The sequence below is a fragment of the Micromys minutus genome (assembly GCF_963924665.1).
Source record: "Micromys minutus genome assembly, chromosome: 23".
NCBI lineage: Eukaryota > Metazoa > Chordata > Mammalia > Rodentia > Muridae > Micromys > Micromys minutus.
The window spans coordinates 10,194,733-10,217,813 of record NC_137958.1 but is presented as its reverse complement, the minus strand read 5'-3'; the positions used below and the strand labels follow the sequence as shown (position 1 = coordinate 10,217,813).

General features: G+C 42.9%; 1 protein-coding gene across 1 annotated transcript in view; it reads left to right on the top strand.

Annotated features, from left to right (window-relative positions):
• Positions 1 to 764: 764 nt before the first annotated feature.
• Positions 765 to 23,081, top strand: part of GALNTL5 (polypeptide N-acetylgalactosaminyltransferase like 5) — a gene marked incomplete at both ends in the record, with an annotated part of 39,612 nt that continues 17,295 nt past the window's right edge. Inside the window, 4 exons of the mRNA XM_080936357.1 lie at positions 765 to 948; positions 4,880 to 4,997; positions 10,539 to 10,705; positions 13,371 to 13,493. Of these exons, the coding sequence (XP_080792483.1) occupies positions 765 to 948; positions 4,880 to 4,997; positions 10,539 to 10,705; positions 13,371 to 13,493 (592 nt within the window). The remainder of the gene's footprint in view (positions 949 to 4,879; positions 4,998 to 10,538; positions 10,706 to 13,370; positions 13,494 to 23,081) is intronic.

Sequence of the window (23,081 nt, the reverse complement as noted above, 5' to 3'; positions counted from 1 at the left end):
TTCTCCTGTACCTCTTTAAGGGGGTTATTCATATTCTTCCTCAAGTCCTCTATTATCATCATAAAATAGGATTTTAAATCTGAATCTTGCTTTTCAGGTGTGATGGGATATCCAGAACTATCTGTAGTGGGAGAACTGGGTTCTGATGATGCCAAGTAACCTTGGTTTCTGTTGCTTATGTTACTGAGCTTGCCTCTTGCCATCTGCTTATCTCTAGTGCTACCTGCCCTAGCTACTCTGACTGGAGCCTGTCCTTCTTGGAATCCTGATTGTGTTAGAACTCCTCAAAGTCCAGGTGTCTCTGTGATCCTGTGATCTTGAGTGTGTCAGAGCTCCTGGGGGTCAAGCTGCCTCTGAGATACTTAAGTTCCGGTGTGACCAAACTCCTAATGTCCTTGAGTGTGGTAGAGCTCCAGTGCTTCTGGGTGTGTCCAATCTATTGGAATTCTAGCTTTCTCTGTGATCCTGAGCCTGTTAGCACACCTGTGGTCCTGTGTGTGTTAGAGCACCTGGGTGATGGGCTTCCTCTGGGTGTTGTGGTATTGGGTGTAGAACCAGTGCCCACAGTCTGCTCAGCACTCAAGTTCAGACAGGAAGGGCAAGAGATAATTTTTTTGTATTCAAAAGTATCAAAATAATTGTTTTCAGAACACTGAAAACAGAATTTAATCCAAGTGAAAAATTTCAAAACCAGAATTATCTAATTCAGTTCTCTTACAATGATCTTGCCTAGGAATCTGGAATTTAAAAATGTGAAAGCCACAATGAAAAATATCATAATTCAATGTGTATTCTGTGGATCCCTAGCCTTTGGGCTCTGGATGACTATGTTACTTTTGTTTCGGCACCTTGAACAAGACACACTGGAGAAGGAAGCTGAGGTTAGGTCACCCAGAAAATTCGTGTTCCATCACTCAGAGGAAACTCAGAGACAGAGCATTGTTAATGGTAAGTGTGATGCAGATGAACCTGGAATTATATCTAGGAACAAATTGTGATGTTTCTGTTAACTGATTTCAAGGGAAAACATCAGAAAATCAGTGTTTAAAAGAATAAGAGAATGATCTCCTTCAGGCAATTTAACTTTCAAACTATAGCATACCTCATATATGGTTATATTATAACTAGAACTCAGTAGCACGTATGCACATCCATTTACCACCTATATTTCTTATTTTTATGTAGTTTGCTGAATTTGCTTCAAGCAGTCTTCTGTCTTCCATAAAAATGAATTTCAATAGGTACTATAGAAATATAACCCTGGTCCTTTTCCACCTGCCAACTTCAAAGGCCTCCCGAGCAGGCTATTGCTCAACTGTTCTCTACTGCAGCTTAACCTATCCATGGACAGTCTCTGTCAATATCCTCTTGGGATTTGCTCTCCTCCAAAAATACACTGTTGTAAGATTTGTGTTCCATGCTTACTCAGGATGACCTGGTCTAAAAATCCCCCCTCCCCAAAGATAAAGAGAACAATAAAGATACAATTAAATGCTTAAAAGTCAGATCTGTGTTCTGGGCTCTGTGCTGCTCTGAAGCAGTGCAGTCAACCCATGCAGAGAGTAAGACGCTGGGCAGTCCTCTATAGCATCCTACACTTGCTCGTATGTCATCTCTGTCCCCTGCTTTCTCTTCCCCTCCTGTCACTCCTGTGATACAGAGTTAGCTTTTTAGTTACACTATGGGTTCCTTCCTGAGGACCCCATCCTTTCTAGTCTATCCCTCTGTTGTTTATAGCACACCAATACAATTGACTTGACCTCAAGTCTACAAGTTCTGTCTTCTGAGTAGTTTAACTTGTACTTAATAGTTACCTGAACTCTACTTAGGGTAACTGACACTCCTATAACTTCCTTTTGGTTATTTTTGTAACTCCTGTCCCTTAGCTGAGCCCCCCTTTCTATCTGCCTCTGGTGCTGCTGAAGTGGTTGCTTTAACATTCTAGTGAGTTTGGTCCAACTGCTTCAGCACAGTGTTGGCGTTTGTTGGCTGTCCTTTTAAATTCCATTTGGGACGTTCCTGGTTCTTGGTATGCCATTATTTTCTATTGAACCCTGGACATTAAAACTATTGAGAGCTGCCATAGAATGATCCCAAGCAGGTCCCTTCACTAAGGGGTAGTACAAGTATAAGCAAAACCAGATTATAGTATCTGTGACTCACAAAAGCCAGTGAGTCTTAAAACTCCACTTTATTCAGAAACCAGTGATCTGAGAGGGGAGAGGATTTAGTCTAAAGGCCTGTCTTCCATCATATCTCAGGTTCACAGATCACGTTGGTGGAGGAACGGAGACTACCAGTCATTTGGAGTACAGTCTTCGAATTCTGGTTGAGGTGGTTGACCACATTTTTGAGATTTTATGTCTGTTTCTCATGGTCACTTCTTGCACACACATTCCTCCCACCCCCACCTCCCATATGCACATGCATTCTGTGGATGCCTGGGTTTGAGTCAACAGTGGAGATAGTTGATGCTGATATCCATCTTATACTCCTCCAGGAGCATTTGGACTAGCACAAAATTACCTCAGAACAAACTGACCATAAACAGTATTACCTGCTAAGCTAGTAATATGTTAGTGTTGATTCCTTTAGCAATATTAAGTGTGGCATACAGTACGGAATCCAAGAATGTTCCTATTGGTCCCTTCTGCCCTCTATTAGAAGGAACAGGTAAGAATGTATGTTCTGCCCATTCCATGAAAGATACCCCTCTCTGCTCCACCTGCTTAAGTGGGATCTTGTAGTAGACACATGGCACAAGAATTCAGCTTCCTTGAGAGTTTGTTGGGAGGTTCTAGCAGGGGAATGTATCTACTCATATACCCTTGACCAAAGACCCATCATCCTTTATTTAAGGAAAGTCATGGCTTCTAGAAGGATGCAAATGGAAGGAGGCAAGTTAGCCAGACCAGATGAATCAAACCTGGTGCTCAGTGGGGTGACGATGTTGTAGCAGCAGAATCTCCCTTACATTCACTCGTGAGAATGGGAGACCTGTCCTTGTCCCTGTCCCTCACCAGCTGCAGCACTTGGGCTTGGGAAAGCAGGTCCCACAGCTCACTGGGCAGCACAGTAGAGCTGGCCCTGGTGACCCTGAGGGCACAAGAGCGGGAGAGCTGCCTGCCCCTTGCCAGTTGTGGCTTTGGGTGAGTTAGCCAGGGCAGTGCTGGAGATAGCCCTGGTGGTGTGGGTGCAGGAGAGTTAGTGGTCTGACCAATTCAGATGATCCAGGACTACCCCAACATCCATCCCATCTGTGATCCGCTGGAGTGTGTAAAGGGGCTGATTCTGAAGACCCAAAGCTACAGGATCTCCATGACACTGGGTAACAACCGGGTAAGTCCAGTATTGACAGCATAGCAGAAGCCAGAGGCCTTCAACCAGATCAGTGACTCATTGCATTGAACATTTGCAAGTAAAGAAATGTAGACAAAAGGGAGTACTGTGGGAACTTGGTGACACACTACAGATGCCACAACAAGGCTTTTGTGTTTTGTTTCTTTTTCTTTTGTTAGGGAGGTTGCCAGGGTGCAGGGCAGATACAAAGGGGCAGGGAGATGAGAGGGATTGAGGTGCATGGTGTGAAATTCACAAGGAATCAATAAAAGGTTTTCTTTTAAAAAAAGAATTCAGCTCCTCATTAGTTCCCATTGAAATGGAGTGCAAACTTTAACAAGCTTGTCACTAGGCCCAGTATCCTGCTTGTCCTGTCTCTCCTCTCCTCCTGGACCCCTTTGACACCAAAGTTGAAAGGTTCAGCTGTGTCCTGGCACCAGCTTCAGAGAGAAACAAAATATCAGCATTATGGTTTACACTGCCATGCGTTTGAGCCTTTGCCGCCAGATGACGGTAGACACGTAGTTCCCACTGGACCCCATGTGAGGCAAGGGTAAGTGGAGGTCTATCTGGCTCTCCATCTTGCTACTGAGAGCAGAGAGTTCTACATCAGGCAGACTCAGCTTCCCCTGCTTCCAGGAGATAAGGTTAGAGCTCCTCCCTGATCCGTATCCCTACACCACCCAGGAGTGTGAGTACAGCTAGTCTACTGCTGACCACTGGAATATTGGGCTCTGCTTGGTCTCACTGACAACACCAGGCAGGGCAAGAAGAATACTGCTGTTTGCTTCCTTAGGCTGAGGGTTCAAGACTTGGGGCAGGTATTGCAAAGGCTCGTCCTGCTTTGTCATTTGACTGCCTTTCCCCAAGCTCTTTCTTGGGCTGGGGGGGGATGAGTTTATTCTCTTAGAGGTTTGCTGCCGATGTTTTATCTGTGGCTACTTGTGTTCCAGCCCAGAGCCTTTGTAGCTCCTGTCTGGCATTTATGTATGTATGTATGTATGTACATATGTATGCATGAATGAATGTATGTATGTGTATGTATATTATGTGTGTATATATACATTGTAAGTGTGTATTGTGATACCATTCCCTAGACTGCATAAGAAGGAGAAAGTAAGTGCATAAGGATTCCCTTTGCTCTTTATGCAAACTGAGAATACAAGGTGTCTAAGCACTTTAGGCATTTACCACAGTGCCTTCCCTCTACAATGGCCTTCTAGAACTGTGGGTCAAAAGAACCCTCACTACTTAGGTTGCTTTTGTGGAAGTGTTTAGCATAGCAGCAGGCTAAGTAACTATTTCAGGGCTCAGTGTCTTTCTTTCATCTAAAATTAATGACAAGACTTTACTAAAGAGTCTTTGGTTTATGTAAATGCTTTGGGCTTTCACCTTTAACCTTGTCATCTGGGGTTAGTTTAGAGTCCAAGAAAATAACTGTTTCAGAAAAAAAATCAGGACACTGTTGCTCTTGTTATATGCATCTGCATGACAGCACTAAGTCTTTACTAAATGTAACTCAAATTTCCTTTTCTTGCAGAAGGGGATAACTTTTCAAATCCAGAACTTATCCAAGGATTGAGACAATACGGATTAAATGTCATTATCAGTAGAAAATTGGGCATTGAAAGAGAGGTGCCAGATTCCAGGGATAAAATGTATGTTTTCCCACTAATCAGACTTTAATCTTAGCATAATAGAGATCCTGTAATATAGATTCCTCTTCTTAAGTCTCTAAGTTGGGCAATGTCAAGACTCTGATGGTGGTGTAAACACCACCTTCCTCATTGGTTGAATATGTCTTTGAGGTTTTGAGAAATTAAATAAGTCCCCTGAGAGTTTTTACTCAGTTCTGTCCAAAGCATTCATTCCCAACAGACAGTGCTTTGGATATCTACCTATCTTTTTCTTCAAGGTCTGCTCCATTTTCTGTGTGCCTTCAGTTAGCTGTGTAAGGTTCTTTGTGGTAAAATGCACATAAAATTGCTAGCTTAGCAATTCTCTAGCAGACAATTAAGCACAGCCACAGTGGTGAGTAACCACAGCACTACCTGAATGAAACTTTACACCCTCCTTTCCCCCAGCCAACCCATTCTACATCTGTGAAGTTGGCCACTCCAGAGACCTCAGATTAGTAGAAGCATATGAAAATTGGAGAATTGGCTTATTTCACTTAGCACAGTGCTCTTGAGGTTCAGATTATATTTGTTGATGCCTTTTAAATATCATTTAATAATTCAATAATATCCTGGAAAAGAATATCAAGCTAAAAGGAAAATGTTCAAGCTGAGGGAAACCTGCACTTTCCAGGAATTCCACATTTCATGGCACTGGAGAGTGGGCTGACTGTCATACAGCCATATTTGGTGATATTGTGCAACACAAATATCATGATTGGGCACACTCAAGAGACAGAGTATTTGCACATAACGAAATAGTATAACAAACTTGGGCTAGGGATGGAGTTTGGTTGGCCTGGCATATACAAGTCACAGAGTTTGCTCCCAGTAGTGCTTAAAGGTGGAGACAGGAGTGTCAGAAGTTCAAGGTCATCCTCAGCTGCATGTCTCCCTTCCCCCCATTAAAACTAAAAATAAAAAGAATAAATTTAAATCTGTTTAAACTATAAACATGGTATGAATTTAATTTGGAGGACAATCTTTAAATAAAGTTAAGATTTAACTACCACAAAGACCAATATTTGAATTTCAGTAAGTTGTGTATTTCTCTGTATGCTATTATTTCCCCCAAATCTGATCTAAAAATAGTGCAACTGCCTCACTTCCTTTCTTCCATCACACAATTACATGTTAGAGAAAAAAAGTTGAATTATGGCTGCCTAAACAAGACCTGACAAAGACAAACATCAGTTGGATGCCGACATGGATAGGGAAAATCACAACTGACCTTACCCCTAGATAAGAGCTACAGGAACCCAGCCACTACTATGAGAGAATTATTGTTCTCCAGAGATAGGCACCCCAAATGGTTATCAAACCCTAAGTGGTGAATCCCGTATATGTATATGTATTGTATATGTACATTTATATGTAATATACCTTATATGCATTGTCTTAGGGTTTTATTACTATGAAGACACACCATAACCAAAGGCAAACATTTAATTGGGGCTGGCTTACAGTTTAGAAGTTGAGTCCATTATTTTCATGGCAGGAAGGATGGTGGTGTGCAAGAAAACATAGTGCTGGAGAGGTAGCAACATGTAGATCAGCAGGCAGCATGAAGTGACTACTACATTGGGCATGTATTGAGCATCTGAGACCTCAAAGCCTGTCCGCAGCTACCATTTCCTCCAACAAGGCCACATCTTCTAACAGTGCTACTCTCTATGAGCCCACAGGGGCCATTTTTATTAAGCCACCACATTTTACGCCCCAGGCCTCAGAAGCTTGTAGCCACATCATAATGCAAAATGCATTTAATCCAACTTCAAATATCCCCATAGTCTGTAACAGTTTCAAACTCATTTGAAAGTCTGAAGTCTCTTTTGAGAGTCATGTAATCTCTTAATATGCTATAATATACTATTGCTATAATTTCCCTATAAAATCAAAACCAAAAAGCAGATCACGAGGGCCAGAGAGATGGCTCAGTGGTTAAGAGCACTGACTGCTGTTCCAGAGGTCCTGAGTTCAATTCCCAGCAACCACATGGTGGCTCACAACCATCTATAGTGGGATCCAATGCCCACTTCTGGTGTGCCTGACAGCTACACTGTACTCATATAAATAGAATAAAATAAATATTAAAAAAAAGCACAGATCACGTACTTGCAACATAATGGCACAGGACATGCATTACCATTTCAAAATGGAGGAATAGGAGCACAGTGAAGAACTAGCGGACCAAAGCAAGACTGAAAACCAGTTGGACAAACTCTAAACTCTGCATCATCATGTCTGACGTCAAATGTTCTTCTGATCCCCAACTCCTATCAGCTTTGTTGAGTGTAAAACACTTTTCTTACTTGGGTTGGTTCCCTCCCTGTTAGCAGCTCTCCTCAGCAGGTATCCCACGGCTCAGGCTTCTCCAACATTTTGGGGTCTCCAAAGCAATCCATGTTTCCCCTTTTCAGCTTCACACAATGGCCTCTCTAGGCCTCCATGCAGAGACACTCCTGCCATACACCTGGCCTCAGGGGCTTTCCTCAGTCATTGAGGGAGATTCCATAATTCCTTTCTTGTATCTTTGACTCTAAAGCCAGAACCACATGGTCAAATCTGCCAAGTTCTGCTGTTTGTTAGAGCTGGAACATGGCCCCTCTTGTTCAATTACATTTTCACCAGCTTTCTGTTTTCAGTGGTTTCTTTCACTGCTTAAGCTTGGATTTCTTGGAACTCACTCCACAGACCAGGCTTGTCTTGAACACAGGGATGTACCTGCCTCTGGAGTGCTGAGATTAAAGGCATGCTCATACCCACTGACTGATCACTTGGGCTTGGACAACCATTTGGGGCACACATCCCTGGAAGACTAACTCTCCCTCCTGTGTTATTTTTTTATTCCATCTCCTCTAAATCTACCCAACTGTGGCAAATAACTGAATTTCCTATCTTAAAGTTTTGTATTTTCTTAATTTGTATGTGTGTGCAGGAGGTATACATATGATCTAGTCAGATGCACAGTTTGCAAGTGTTTTCGCTTATTCTGAGCATCATCTCGTCCTGTTGGTTTGTCGCAGAAAGCTTTCATTTTGATGCCACCCCACTTGTTTATCTAGACCTCTGCTGCTGTGCTCTTGGGTCACATCCACTTGAATGCACACTGTATGCTTGCCTAACCACTCAAACTGTTCAGGTTTGGCCTGGTTGTCACCTCCCATGGTTTCTATTCCTTTGCCCGTGGTGCTAGCTTCCATTCAGCAGCTGAACACTCTATAGTACCCGTTCAATAGGCTAACAATGTTGGTCAGGATAAACCGTCAACTTTCAAGACGCCTTCAGTCCATGTCTATCTGTAGGTACACACACCGAGAAGTCTCTTGGCTCTGCCAGGTTTCCCCTGTCCTGGAATATTGTCTGGGAAATATTTCCTTTCACATCATTGCAGTGAAAATTATGATTTTGGTTTTTGACCTTACTTGTCTGGCCCTTAGTTAATTAGCTCCAGAGTGGCCACAGAACCAATATGAGCTAATGAGTTTTTCTCCTAGAAATTTCTGTAGATGGAAAAAAGAACATCCTTCTAATTTATCCTTGGATGCAGGACAGGTGCGGTTTTACACACTTTTAATCTCAGCACTCAGAAAGCAGTGGCTGGCAGATCTGTGAGTTTTAAAGGTCAGCCTGGTCAACAACATAGCAAGTTCCCGAACAGTCTTAGCTACACACTTAGATATCCAGGCCAGCCTAGGCTACATACTTAGATATGTTTAAAAACCAAAAACAAAACGCCATAGATTGGCTGATAGCCTTCACGTCTCCCACTCTGTGGCATTAGGAAATAGAAACAAGCCAGTTGCAGGCTGAGTCTTGTGTGGAATAGTTCCTATACGCCAGGCACTGTTCTGAGCTTCTGAGTTCACAACCTGGAGTAGGCTGGAGGTGCTGTTAGCCATCATTCAGACAAGGACTGCCACTGTGCTCTCTGGGATGCAACTTGTGAGACTGAGGAGAGCAAGGAGGACCACCTGGTGTTCATCTTCTGGGCCCCTGAGAGTGCACCCCTTAAGAGCAAAATGATCTATGCCAGCTCCAAGGATGCCATCAAGAAGAAGCCCACAGGAATCAAGCATGAATTACAAGCTAATTGAGGTCAAGGACTGCTGCACCCTGGCAGAGAAACTAGGTGGCAGCGCTGTCATTTCCCTGGAGGACAAGCCTTTGTGAGCCACCTCCAGCCCCTTGCCTGGAGCATCTAGCAGCCCTGGACCTGCTCTTGGGTGATGCAGGCTTCCCCTTTCCTGCCAGACCGGAGGGGCTGGGGGGATCCCAGCATAGGGAAGGCTATCCCTTCACCCTAGTTACCAAACATCCCTCCCACCCCCTGGACCATCCTTTTCCTTCATCCCTGACTGTCCTGGACTTCCCAGACTGCTTTTGATCTTCTGATTCCTCTTGGGTTGAAGCAGACCAAGTCCTGTCCTAGGCACCCAGTTTGCAGGGATTCTGTATTTTTCTAATGACACCCCTACTCCTCATCCTTCCCCATCCCATGCTGCCAACTTCTAACCACAATAGTGACTCTGTGCTTGTCTGTTTAGTTCTGTGTGTAAATGAAGTGTGGAAATGACCCTCCTGCACCAGCCGGTTTCCCTCTCCTTTCCCTTGATCTTGGTCACTCATGGAAGCAGGATCAGTAAGGGACCTTCGATTTAAAACAAACAAACAAAAACAGGAAAAAGGCTAATTAACAAAGAAAGAAAGAAAGAAAGGAAGGAAGAAAGAAAGAAAGAAAAAAAGAAAAAGGGAAAGAAAAGAAAAAGCACGGAGTACAGCACAGAGAATTTACTTTGAAGTTATCTTTCCATGAATTTAAACTGCCACCATTTATAACAGACACCAACATATGGCTATAATTACTGATTTTTGTAATCTTTAGAGTAGACCTTTATGAAAATAGAATGTCAAGAAAGTAATTATAAAGGGGAAAGTAATTCCAAGTTGTGAGAGGGAATAGCGTTAGAATTTAAGTGGGGCCACCGAGGTGGGATCTGCACACCTGATATTGCTCCCCACGTGAGACTGAAGCCCACACGGTGGAAGGAGAGGGCTGACTTCTGTACTTGCCCCTCCACATGCCCAGCACACCACACGCATGTATCCACTTTCCCACACACAAAGCGAAATAAATGAAGGTTAAAAAATTACAGAATTTAAGGACAGGCTAAAGGGTGATTACTGCTCTTCCAGAGGACCAGAGTTTGATTCCCAGCACCTACATCAGGCAGCTCACAACTGCCTCCAACTAGCTCAAGAGGATCTGATGCCCTCTTCTAGCCTCTACAGGTACTTGCATGCACATGTGTATGTACACATAAGTGCCAACAAATGCACATAAGTATTTTTTAATTTAAGAACATTTTGCTTGCTAATTTTGTACTTTTGACTGTATTGTCATTATACTGTCCTAATTAGTTCATGAAAGGAAAGAAAGTGGAAGTAAAGGCTGGCATTTGAAGAAGGTTCAGAACACTTGAGGCCCTTGGATGACCGATTCTCTCCCTATTTGTCTTGCAGATGTCAGAAGAAACGCTACCCATTCGATCTACCCACTGCCAGCGTCATCATATGCTTCTATAATGAAGAGTTTAACACCTTGCTTCGAACAGTGTCGAGCGTGGTGAACCTCAGTCCGAAGCATCTCCTGGAAGAGATAATTCTGGTGGATGACATGAGTAAATTTGGTGAGCAGACACTGTCTGTCTGTCTGTCTGGAAGGCAGTGTTATCGTCTAGTGATTCTTGACATTTGGTTTTGTTTGCTCTCATGTAGCCCAGGCTAGCCTCACCTTGAACTTTTGACCCTCTTGCCTCCACCTTCAAAGTGCTGGACTTATGAGCATGCACACCATGCATGCCTCGGAACAGGTATGTTTTATACGGATGTTTCTGGTGGGTGTTGAGGAGGGTACTGTCCCTGATCACTCACTGCATGGAGTAGGTAAGACTGATCCAGACCCTATCGTGATGGGTCTATGGTGTCAGCACAGGGGCTAGCCTTGGCTTTAGAGATTATTTCAGAAAGAAGTGGCATCTAAATGGAAGAGGCACCGATGATTTGGGGCTTCCCAGATGGACATGAAGGAAATAGATTTTAGGTGACAGAAATAGATCTTCAAAGGTCCAAGCTGAGATAAAACAGGGTGAGCGTGGAACACTTCTGCATTGTGTGAGGTTTATGCCTGAATGTAGGGTTGGAAGGACACAGTTGAAAGGCATAAAGCATCCTTATTTCAAGGAGGCTACTTGGGCTGGAGAGATGGCTCAGAGGTTAAAAGCACTGACTGTTCTTCCAGAGGTCCTGAGTTCAATTCCCAGAAACCACATGGTGGCTCACAACCATCTGTAATGATATCTAATGCCCTCTTCTGGTGTGTCTGAAGACAGCTACAGTGTACTTATATATAATAAATCTTTAATAAAAATAAAGGGGGCTACTTGTGAAAGGCATTTTTGGAATTTTGTCCCAAGAACATAGAGAGCTAAGGATGGGAGTATAGTTCAGTTGGTAAAGTATTTGCTGAGCATTCACAAAGCCTCAGATTCAATCCTCAACTCTATGTGAGCTGGGTGTGGTGATGTATATCTGCAGTCCTAGCATCAGGAACAGAGGTTATCCTTGGCTATAAAGCAAATTCAAAGCCAATCTGAGCTACTTGAGAACTCTGTTCAAAAATAAGTAAGGAAGGAAGGAAGGAAAGAAAAAAAGAAAGAAAGAAAGAAAGAGAAAGAAAGAAAGAGAGAAAGAAAGAAAGAAAGAAAGAAAGAGAGAAAGAAAGAATATGGAGAGCAAGTTAGGGCTTGACACAAGGAGAGGACCTAACCCAGGTACTTTACAGAAAGAACTTGACCAAACTAACTACAAGTGTGTGCTGACTCCACTGTGTTTACTTTCAAGATAGAATAATGATTCCTGAATGTAAGTTAAGTTACAGGCGTAGACTTTTACATTGGTTGTCTGTTTACCTCAGGCAAGCAGGTGTGTCAGGATACTGATGTCAACTTTGGATAGACTGACCCAAACTCTATCATGATTTTAGGCCTGAAAAGTCACCTAATCTACTGAAAAGTGAGTCCATAATGAATTTAAAAGGGAAAAGATATGCTGAGAAGAAAATGCATTCCAGGCTGCCCATCCTGTATATAACCCAAGCTCGTGTTACTGTCTGAAAGTTATATTGGCCAGGTGCCTATCATATAACATTCCCATAGGAGTCACCACCACCTGAGTTTTGTAGATGGATGTGAGCTTCTTCCTTCATCCATACTGCCTTGTCTGCTCAGTAGAGCTGAGATGTCTGCAGCTTACTGGACAGGAAATCTCATTCAAGTTGGGTGCAGGGTGCAGATGTACCTCCTGGCCGGAGGAACTATGCTTTCTTTATCAGAAGTTCACGAATCCTATAGTGGGCACACCGTTCCAGGAGTGATCATATCTTCCAGGCTTTCAGCACAGCACCAAGAGTCTGGAGACATATGGGTCCCTTGTCTGTTTGACGAGGTTCCTTGAGCAACAAGCACTGATCTGACACCAAGGTGCCAATCAGACCACGCTGTTGGTAAAGGTGTTTTTCCTGGTTTCTCCATCCTCCTCTGACGCCTCTTCCTATGAGTCCAATCACAGGGACTTCATCCTCATGATCTAATTAATGCCTCCAAAGTCCCTACTCCTAACCACCATTGCATTTTTGGTTTTGATATGTGCGTTTGGGGCTGGTGGACACGAGCACTCAGTTATCCCTATCGACCTGCTTATATATACAACTTGCATTTTTGTCCCTTTCATAAGAGATCAAGAGGGTCATTTCTGATGGCCAAGACCTGAGTGTGCTGCCAGACCAGCCATCCCTACCACTCCTTGACTTTAGCCTTGGGCTCATGTAGACAGAACACAGGACACAGGATCAATGTATTCCTTATTTTAATTCAGAATGACTTGATCATGAATTGTGTAACAAATTTTGAACTGAAGCCTGTCCTTCCTGGACATGCCTCCAAAGAGTGCCCGTGGACTTCTGCAGCTGAGGGGTGGGGGAGGGACTCTCGAACTTGACTGGGTTCATGATTCACCTTCAAGCCACCAAAGACTAGAAGCAAAGCTGATCACAGCAAAAGGAGGTTAAACCTTATAACCTATATTTTTTCTACAAAATATTAACAATGATGTAGTAAGACAAAGAAATGTCACCAGAAGCACAAAACTGTACAGTTTATGAACCACTCCTCTTAGTGTTTTGGTTTTGTTTTATTTTGGTTTGGTTTTTGTAGAAATTGGCCACAATTAATGATAATGGTTTGAATTTCTATAGATACAGTTTATAAATTGCCAAGTATCAACTATTTTTTCCAGATGATTTGAAAGACAAACTGAACTATCATCTGGAGACTTTTCGTGGAAAAATTAAATTAGTAAGAAACAAAAAGAGAGAGGGTCTCATCAGATCAAGGATGATTGGTGCCTCCCGTGCTTCAGGTATGAGCCAGTGTGGTAATTACCTTTGTTGTTATTGTCACTGGAAATGGGCTCAAGTGGCTCACCACATGAGGGTACACAGCCTGTCTTTGCAAGGAAGACTCTGTAGTAGGAAGGATTGGGCACAGTGTGTCTGCAGTCAGGATGAACAGAAAGTGGGCTGAGCTACAAAACCTCAAGGAGCAACCCCAGTGCCTCATTTTCTCTAGCAAGGCTGCACCTCTTAAGGGTTCCGTGACTTTCCCCAACTTGGAGCCTGTAGAGACATTTCACATTCAAGCTACAACCATCACGACACGGGGACTCGTCCTTTCTGCATAGGAACAGTCCTGGAGACCTCCACATCACAACAGGCTTAAATCTCTGATCTTCCATTGCCTCCAAAATCCTCATCCAAAATGTCATTTCGTATGGAAGGCAGTCTTCTACAAAGTCCATGGCGTCAGTCCCATCACCAACCGAGTGTCCCTAAGGAGACTCCAAAACGGAGCTTCATATGTATTTTAAAAGATATCAAGATGGGCTCCATGGAAGGTCCTTCAGAAAAACTCCATCAGGGAAGCTACAGTATGAGCATCTACAGCAAGGGGACCCCCAACAGCTGATGGCCTTCCATTCCAGAAAACAAAGGGGACCTCTTGCTGTTAACCGTTGCCTAGGGTAGATGGCTTCCAGACAGCATCATCTAGCCCACATGCTAGGAGGCAGGAAAGTAATCTTTCGAGCTTGCCTTGCACTCCAGAAGCTGCAAGAGGAGGGAGAAGGCTCTGTCTGAGGGGGCCACAGAGGGCAGAGCTGGATCTGTGAGGCTGAAGCTCCTGATCTAACCTGAGCAGGAGACCCGAGAGTCCACATCTGTGCAGGATAAGGAGAACAGACACAGCGGGTCAGGCAGGCTGTGGTACTTACTCACAGGGAGCTCTTGGCAGCAGGATGGGGCCAGTTCTGGGCTCATGGAGTCTCCAGATGTTCATGTCTCAACACCCACCTATTTCACATCTTCCCCTCTTTCCATACCTCCACGCTAACTGCATCTACATTCAAATGAAACATTGACTCATAATTTTCTTTTTCTGTTTTATTTTCTTATGTTTTGCTTTATTGGATTCATAGAATGGATAATATTGTTTGGTTCTGTTTTATTTTAAAAAATCAATGTAAAACAGATTATCTATGTTAAGGAAACTATGCAAAATTGTTCTACATGTTATTTAGTCACTTTTTAAAAAAAAATCTAGATTTATGGGATTGTGTATTTGGAGAAAAAAATTGCAAACTTTAAAGCACTCTTTAAAAATGTAACACTTTGTGGTGGTTTCGATGAGATTTCCCCTTAAAGTTCCAGGAATGTGAATATTTGATCCCCGGTTGGTGGCTGTTTGGAAAGAATTAGGAAGCATCTAGGTTTGGCCCTGATAGAGGAGGGGGAGGCTTTGATCCTCCCACCATCCCCACTGTGCCCTCTGCTTCCTGTCTGTGGATCGGGATGTGCTGTCTCGGCAGCTGCTCCAGCACCACACTTGCCTACCTCAGCCATGTTCCTTCCGTGATGAATAATGGGCTTATCCCTCTGGAACTGGACACCCCAACGAAATGTTTTCTTCTACAAGTTACCTTCTACAAGTTACCTTGGTTATGGTTTCTTTTATCACAGCAACAGCAAAATAACTGACACACACTTATTCTCAGCTTAGCTGTTTGATGGTTATGAGTAACTGTGCTGTCATTAGAAGTTGGGTATTTGTGGGGGTTTATCACTCAGCTCTCTGAAAGGACAGTGTTAGCTGGCTGCCCCGCCCCCTCCTTTCTACCATTCTGTCCCTGACACAATGTGCTGTGCCCATCTGTAAGCCAAACAAGTCCTCTCCTCACAAAGGAACAAAGAAGGAAAGAAATTTTGCTTGAAGTGAATTTGAGTTAAAAAGAGACTATATTTCAAAGCGTCTAAGAGTTTAAATGACTGTGATAATTTTCTCCATCTCTCCTTTCTCTGTCCCTTCCTGTCCCTCCTTGCTCACCCTCTCTTAATGGCACTTCCCTTGCTTTTCTTCAGACATACCAGGTCTGTTCCTGTCTCAGAGCCTCTGCACATGGCCTCCTGGAATATCTTCCCAGTGTAGGGCGTGTGGGGCCTTGTTACCAGACAGGCACAGGAATGGTAAGGTTGAATGAGCTCAAACCCCAGGAATCTCAGAATGGAGAACAGCAGGAATGGAGCCATTCCCTTCCTGCCTCTCCCTGCTCTGGATCACATGACCACACTAACCCTTGGGCACTCAGTTGTGTATCCTAACACCTGGAGTTCTTCTCCATACTAATGAGTTATCTAGATAGGCCCCAGGCATTCAACCAGCAAGCTTCCTTTCCTGCACATTCACTTCCCACAAAAGGTATTTAATCCCTGGTTCACCAGCACATAAGACAGTATGAACAAGCAAGGATTACCTCTTCATTAAGGATTATAGTGAGGAAGACCTTTGTCTTAAGGAGCCGCACCTAAATTCTGGAGGAAGGCCTTTTCTCTTCCATCCCCTCTGTACCCTTGGAACTCTGAACTAGACCAGATTCTGCCTATCCCAGGCCCCGCCCTTCTCTTCCCTGGAACACAGATGCCTGGAGGGAAAGGTAGACCCATGGACACTATACTGACAGCACCCAACTATTATGAACTCTCAGTTTCAGACTTTGTCCTGCCTTCTCCCCGTGGCATGAGACAGGCACCCCAGTGGAGAGACAGGGCATGGTACAGCATCCCAGGGTCTGTATGACTTTATTTTGTTCAGTTCTTTGCTTAAAGGGACCTTTAGAAGGTCTCTCACCTGATCAGGAGTAGCTTTTTCAACCAACCTGGACAGTCACCCCCTTTTATGGTGACATACACAATACTCTCAGGAGATGTCTAATGTACTGATGTTAAGTGTATGGTGCCAGAGTCCTGCCAACTGATGTATGAGATAGCCTGTCCTGTGTCTTATATCTTCTGCTGGATCACTATTCTTGAGCATGGTAGCAGCCATTTCCAATGCAAATACTCCCCACCCATCTCAAGTCCATCTGAAATCCAAGACAGCCAAGCCACTGATTGGCATGTGGTATATTCAGTATAGACATATTGAATGAGGGATGATGTATGTGTCCTGTAGAGCCAAATGGGACGATGTGAAATTCTATCACACTGGTCAGAGAAGCATGTAGCATAAAAGCTAATTTGCCCTTGATATTTTCAGACTTCAGTTGATCCCAACTGAAACCAGGGATCTGAAACCATGCCAAGCAGAACTTGGAATCTGAGGTGTGGCTGTATAAAATACCATGTTCCTGAACCTCCCTGGCCTCCTGTTATAGATGTGGACTAAAGTCCAGATGGCATCCTCTGAGATTTCCAGGTTCTTTTTTTTTTTTTTTAACGACTTTATTTTGCAAAACAAAGATAATTGTAAAGATTTTAAACATTTTTTGCTTAAAATTATACATTTTTGTCAGTACTGTTTTTTCAGACATTAAAATAAATTTTACATAAAACCGTGTGAATATGTTTTTTAGTCAGTACTTGATTTTTTTCAAGGGCTTGACAGTATGCATTGAAAACGTACTAGTTGCAATAAGCGTAAAGTACATGCAAAACAAAACGCAACATGGAAATAGTCAAAGTCTTCTTGTTTTGTGAATATATGTATATTTTTTGTTTTCTTTATTTCTTGGACTTCATACAGTCTGTGAGTTGTTTCTGGGGGAGTGCAAGCCTCTGGGGTTAGCATCCCACTATCAGTGACTGCATATTATGTCTGTTCTTTTGTGACTGGGTTATCTCACTCAGGATGATCTTCTCTAGATGCAGCCATTTTCTTAAGAATTTGGTTAAGTCATTGTTTCTGGTGGCTGAGTAGTATTCCATTGTGTATATGTACCACAATTTTTGTATCCATTCGTCTTCTGAAGGACATCTGGGTTCCTTCAAGCTTCTGGCTATTATAAATAGAGCCGCTATGAACATTGTGGTGCATATATTTTTGTTGTGTATTAAAGTGTCTCTGGGGTATATGCCCAGAAGTGGAATAGCTGGGTCTTCAGGTAGTACTATATCCAATTTTCTGAGGTATCGCCAGACAGATTTCCAGAGTGGTTGTATTAGCTTGCAACCCCACCAACAGTGGAGAAGTGTTCCTATTTCTCCGCAGCCTCGCCAGCATCTGCTGTCATCTGAGTTTTGGATCTTGGCCAATCTGACTGGTGTGAGGTGGAATCTTAGGGTTGTTTTGATTTGCATTTCCCTGATGGCTAAGGATGTCGAGCACTTCCTCAGATGTTTTTCGGCCATTCGGTGTTCCTCAACTGAAAATGATTTGTTTAGCTCTGTACCCCATTTTTTAATAGGGTTATTTGATTCTCTGGTGTCTAGCTTTTTGAGTTCCTTGTACACCTTGGATATTAGGCCTCTATCTGATGTGGTGTTGGTAAAGATCTTTTCCCATTCTGTTGGTTGCCGTTTTGTTTTCTTGACGATGTCCTTAGCCTTACAGAAACTTTGCAATCTCATTAAGTCCCATTTGTTAATCTTTGACCTTAGAGCTTGAGCCATTGGTGTTTTGTTCAGGAAATTTTCTCCTGTGCCTATGTGTTCTAAGGTTTTCCCTACTTTCTCATCTAATAGTTCCAGTGTATCTGGTTTAATGTGGAGATCTTTAATCCACTTACACTTGAGCTTTGTACAAGGAGATAAGAACGGGTCTATTTTCATTCTTTTGCATGTTGAGTGCCAGTTGGACCAGCACCATTTGTTGAATAGGCTGTCCTTTTTCCATTGAATGTTTACTGCTCCTTTGTCAAAAATCAGGTGACCATATACATGAGGGCTCATTTCTGGATCTTCTATTCTATTCCATTGATCCACTTGCCTATTTCTGTACCAGTACCATGCAGTTTTCAGCACAATTGCCTTGTAATATAGCTTGAGGTCAGGGATAGTGATTTCCGCAGATGTTTTTTTGTTGTTGAGGATGGATTTCGCTATTCTAGGTCTTTTGTTATTCCATATGAAATTGCACATTGATCTTTCCAATTCCATGAAGAACTGGGTTGGAATTTTGATGGGGATTGCATTGAATCTGTAGATTGCTTTTGGTAGGATGGCCATTTTTAAGATGTTGATCTTTCCAATCCATGAGCATGGGAGATCTTTCCATTTTCTGAGATCCTCCTCAATTTCTTTCTTTAGAGGTTTGAAGTTCTTGTCATACAGGTCCTTCACTTCCTTAGTTAGAGTCACACCAAGGTATTTCATAGTTTTTGTAACTATTGTGAAGGGTACCTTTTCCCTAATTTCTTTCTCCACATGTTTGTCCTTTGAGTATAGGAAGGCTACTGATTTGTTTGAGTTAATTTTGTATCCGGCCACTTTGCTGAACTTGTTTATCAGCTGTAGGAATTCTCTGGTGGAATTTTTGGGGTCACTCAAGTACACTATCATGTCATCAGCAAAGAGTGATGTTTTTATCTCTTCCTTTCCGATTTGTATCCCCTTGATCTCCTTTTGCTGTCTAATTGCTCCAGCCAGGACTTCCAGTACTATGTTGAATAGGTAGGGAGAGAGTGGGCAGCCTTGTCGAGTCCCTAATTTTAGTGGGATTGCTTCAAGTTTCTCGCCATTAAGTTTGATGTTGGCTGTTGGTTTGCTGTATATTGCTTTTATTATGTTTAAATATGGGCCTTGGATTCCTGTTCTTTCCAGGACTTTTAACATGAAGGGGTGTTGGATTTTGTCGAATGCTTTCTCAGCGTCTAGTGAGATGACCATGTGATTTTGGTCTTTAAGTTTGTTTATATGGTGGATTACATTGATGGATTTCCTTATGTTAAACCATCCCTGCATCCCAGGGATGAAGCCTACTTGGTCATGATGAATGATGGTTTTGATGTGTTCTTGGATTCGGTTTGCAAGGATTTTGTTGAGTATTTTTGCATCAATGTTCATAAGTGAGATTGGTCTGAAGTTCTCTTTCCTTGTAGGGTCTTTGTGTGGCTTAGGTACGAGGGTTATTGTAGCCTCAAAAAATGAGTTGGGTAATATTCCATCTGATTCTATCTTTTGGAATAGTTTGGCGAATATTGGTGTTATATCCCCAATAAATGTCTGATAAAATTCTGCACTGAACCCGTCTGGACCTGGGCTTTTTTTTGTTGGGAGGCTTTTGATGACTTCTTCTATTTCTTTAGGTGTTATAGGGTTATTTAGATGGTTTACTTGGTCCTGGTTAAACTTTGGGGCCTTGTATCTGTCTAGGAATTCGTCCATTTCCTCCAGATTTTCCAATTTTGTGGAGTATAAGTTTTTGTAGTAGGATCTGATGATTTCTTGAATTTCGTTAGTTTCAGTTGTTATGTCACCACTTTCCTTTCTGATTTTGTTAATTTGGATACACTCTCTTTGCCCTTTAGTTAGTCTGGCTAGGGGTTTATCAATCTTGTTGATTTTCTCAAAGAACCAACTCTTTGTTTTGTTGATTTTTTCAATGGTTTTTTTTGTTTCTATTTGGTCTATTTCTGCCCTAATTTTGATTATTTCTTGCCGTCTACTCTTTTTGGGTATATCTGCTTTTTTTTTGTTCTAGGGCTTTTAGCTATGCTGTCAGGTTGCTGATGTGACCTCTCTCCAGTTTCTTCTTGGAAGCACTTAGGGCAATGAGTTTTCCTCTCAATACTGCTTTCATTGCATCCCATAGGTTTGGGTATGTTGTGTTATCATTTTCGTTGAATTCTAGAAAGTCCTTAATTTCTTTCTTTATTTCTTCTTTGACCCTGCTATCCTTTAACAGAGCGTTGTTTAGTTTCCATGTGTATGTGGGCATTTTGTTGTCTTTGTTGTTGTTAAAGACCAGCCGTAGACCATGGTGATCTGAGAGGATGCATGGGAGTATTTCAATCTTCTTATATCGATGAAGGCTCGTTCTGTGTCCAATTATGTGGTCAATTTTCGAGAAGGTCCCATGGGGTGGTGAGAAGAAGGTGTATTCTTTTACTTTAGGATAGTATGTTCTGTATATATCTATTAATTATAGTTGGTTCAAAGTCTCTGCTAGTTTTGCAGTGTCCTTGTTCAGTTTCTGTTTCCCTGATCTGTCCATTGGTGAGAGTGGGGTGTTAAAGTCTCCCACTATTATTGTGTGGGGTGAAATGTATTTTTTGAGCTTTAGTAGAGTTTCTTTTATGAATGTGGGTGATTTTTTATTTGGAGCATATATGTTAAGGATTGAGAGTTCCTCCTGACAGATTTCCCCGGTAATGAGTTAAAAAGTGTCCTTCTTTATCTTTTTTGATAACTTTTGATTGGAAATTTACTTTATTCGATATTAGAATAGCCACTCCAGCTTGCTTCTTGGAGCTGTTTGCTTGGAAGTTTTTTTTCCACCCTTTTACTCTGAGATAGTGTCTGTCTCTGTCTCTGAGATGAGTTTCCTGTATGCAGCAAAAGGCTGGATTTTGTTTATGTATCCAGTCTGATAGTCTATGTCTCTTTATTGGGGAGTTGAGACCATTTATGTTAATAGATATCAAGGAATAATTGTTTCTGTTTCCTGCCATTTTTGCTTTTTTGGGTTGAGTTGTGTCTGTGTTTTTTTCTTCTTTTAGTTTTCTTGTTTAGGAGTTTTCTTGTTTTTACTAGGCTGTATTTTCCCTCCTTGTATTGGGTTTTCCACCTATAATTCGTTGTAGTGCTGGGTTTGTGGTCAGATATTGTGTGAATTTTGATTTGTCTTGAAATATCTTTGTCTCTCCATCGATGGTGATTGATAGTTTTGCTGGGTATAGCAGCTTGGGCTGGCACTTGTGCTCTCTTAAGGAGTGCATGATGTCTGTCCAGGCTCTTCTAGCTTTCATAGTCTCTGTTGAGAAATCGGGTGTGAGTCTGATTGGTCTGCCTTTATATGTTACCTGACCTTTTTCCCTTACTGCTTTTAGTATTCTTTCTTTACTTTGGGCACTTGATGTTTTTACTATTATGTGTCGGGAGGTATTTCTTTTCTGGTCCAACCTATTTGGAGTTCTGAAGGCTTCTTTTATGCTCGTGGTCATCTCATTCTTGAGGGTAGGGAAGTTTTCTTCTATGATTTTGTTGAAGATATTTACTGTGCCTCTTAGTTGATACTCTTCTCCCTCTTCTATTCCTATTATCCTTAGGTTCGGTTTTCTCATTGTGTCTTGTATTTCCTGGACATTTTGGGTTAGGAGCTTTTTGTTTTTTACATCTTCTCTGGCTGTTTTGTCTATGTTTGCAATGTTGTCTTCTGCCCCCGAGATTCTCTCCTCGATCTCTTGTAATCTGTTGGAAATGCTTGCTTCTGTGACTCCTGATTTCTTTTTTTGGTGTTCTGACTCTAGGGTTATCTCTTTTAGCGCTTTCTTTATTGTGTCAATTTCTGTTTTAATTTCCCTCTTCCATTCCTTTATTTCTTTGTTTCTGTTTTCGTCTCATTCTTTGAGTTCTTTGAGTGTTTTTCTTGTTTCTTCTTTAAAAGCTTCTGAATCTTTTTGCTTTTCCTCCCTTTCTTGTTTAAGTAACTCTATCAGCATCTTGAGGCATGATTTCAGGTCTGTGTCTTCTTTCTCTGGAGTGTTTGGAATTCCGATGTTTGCTACTATCGGAGAGCTGGGTTCTGGTGTTGCTAGATTGTCTTGGTTTCCTTGGGATATACTCTTTCTCTTTCCTCTTGCCATTTTGTTGTCAGTGATATGTTCTTGCCTTTCCCTTGTATCTGGTCTGTGTCCCTGGTACACTTTTCGTGTGCACTCTGCAGAGATCTCTCTACTCCCCGGCAGCCCAGGTTCCGGGTGACAGCTGGGCCAGGCCCTGCTCTGCGTACTGAAGTCGCCTCCGGGTGGGAACAGAAGTTCCTAAGATCTGTTCCCGGTCACTGGATCGGGGAGGACAGGGCAGGTCAGGGCAGGGGGTGCCCTTTCCATGTGCACTCCGCAGAAATCCCTCTGCTCCCCCGCAGCCTAGGTCTCCCACTCACCAGTTGATCAGCCTGTACGAGCCGCCGTTCCGGCTGGCAGTTGGGCCAGGCTCCGCTCTGCGTCCTGAAGTCATCTCCGGGTGGGAACAGAAGTTCCTAAGATCTGTTCCAGGTCACAGTTGCTCAGCCTGTACGAGCCGCCTTTCCGGCTGGCGGTTGGGCCAGGCTCCGCTCTGCGTCCTGAAGTCGTCTCCGGGTGGGAACAGAAGTTCCTAAGATCTGTTCCAGGTCGCAGTTGCTCAGCCTGTACGAGCCGCCTTTCCGGCTGGCAGTTGGGCCAGGCTCCGCTCTGCGTCCTGAAGTCGTCTCCTCATCTCCGGGTGGGAACAGAAGTTCCTAAGATCTGTTCCCGGTCACAGTTGCTCAGCCTGTACGAGCCGCCTTTCCGGCTGGCTGTTGGGCCAGGCTCTGCTCTCGAGATTTCCAGGTTCTTGTGTCTTGAAACAAAGAGTTAGAGGTCAACTATAAGCACCACTTCTCAGGTTCCATCACCATTGCTTTGTTTGAGGCAGGTTCTCTCACAGACCTGGAGCTCATCAAGTAAGTGAGGCTGGCTGACGAGTATACCTCAGGGATT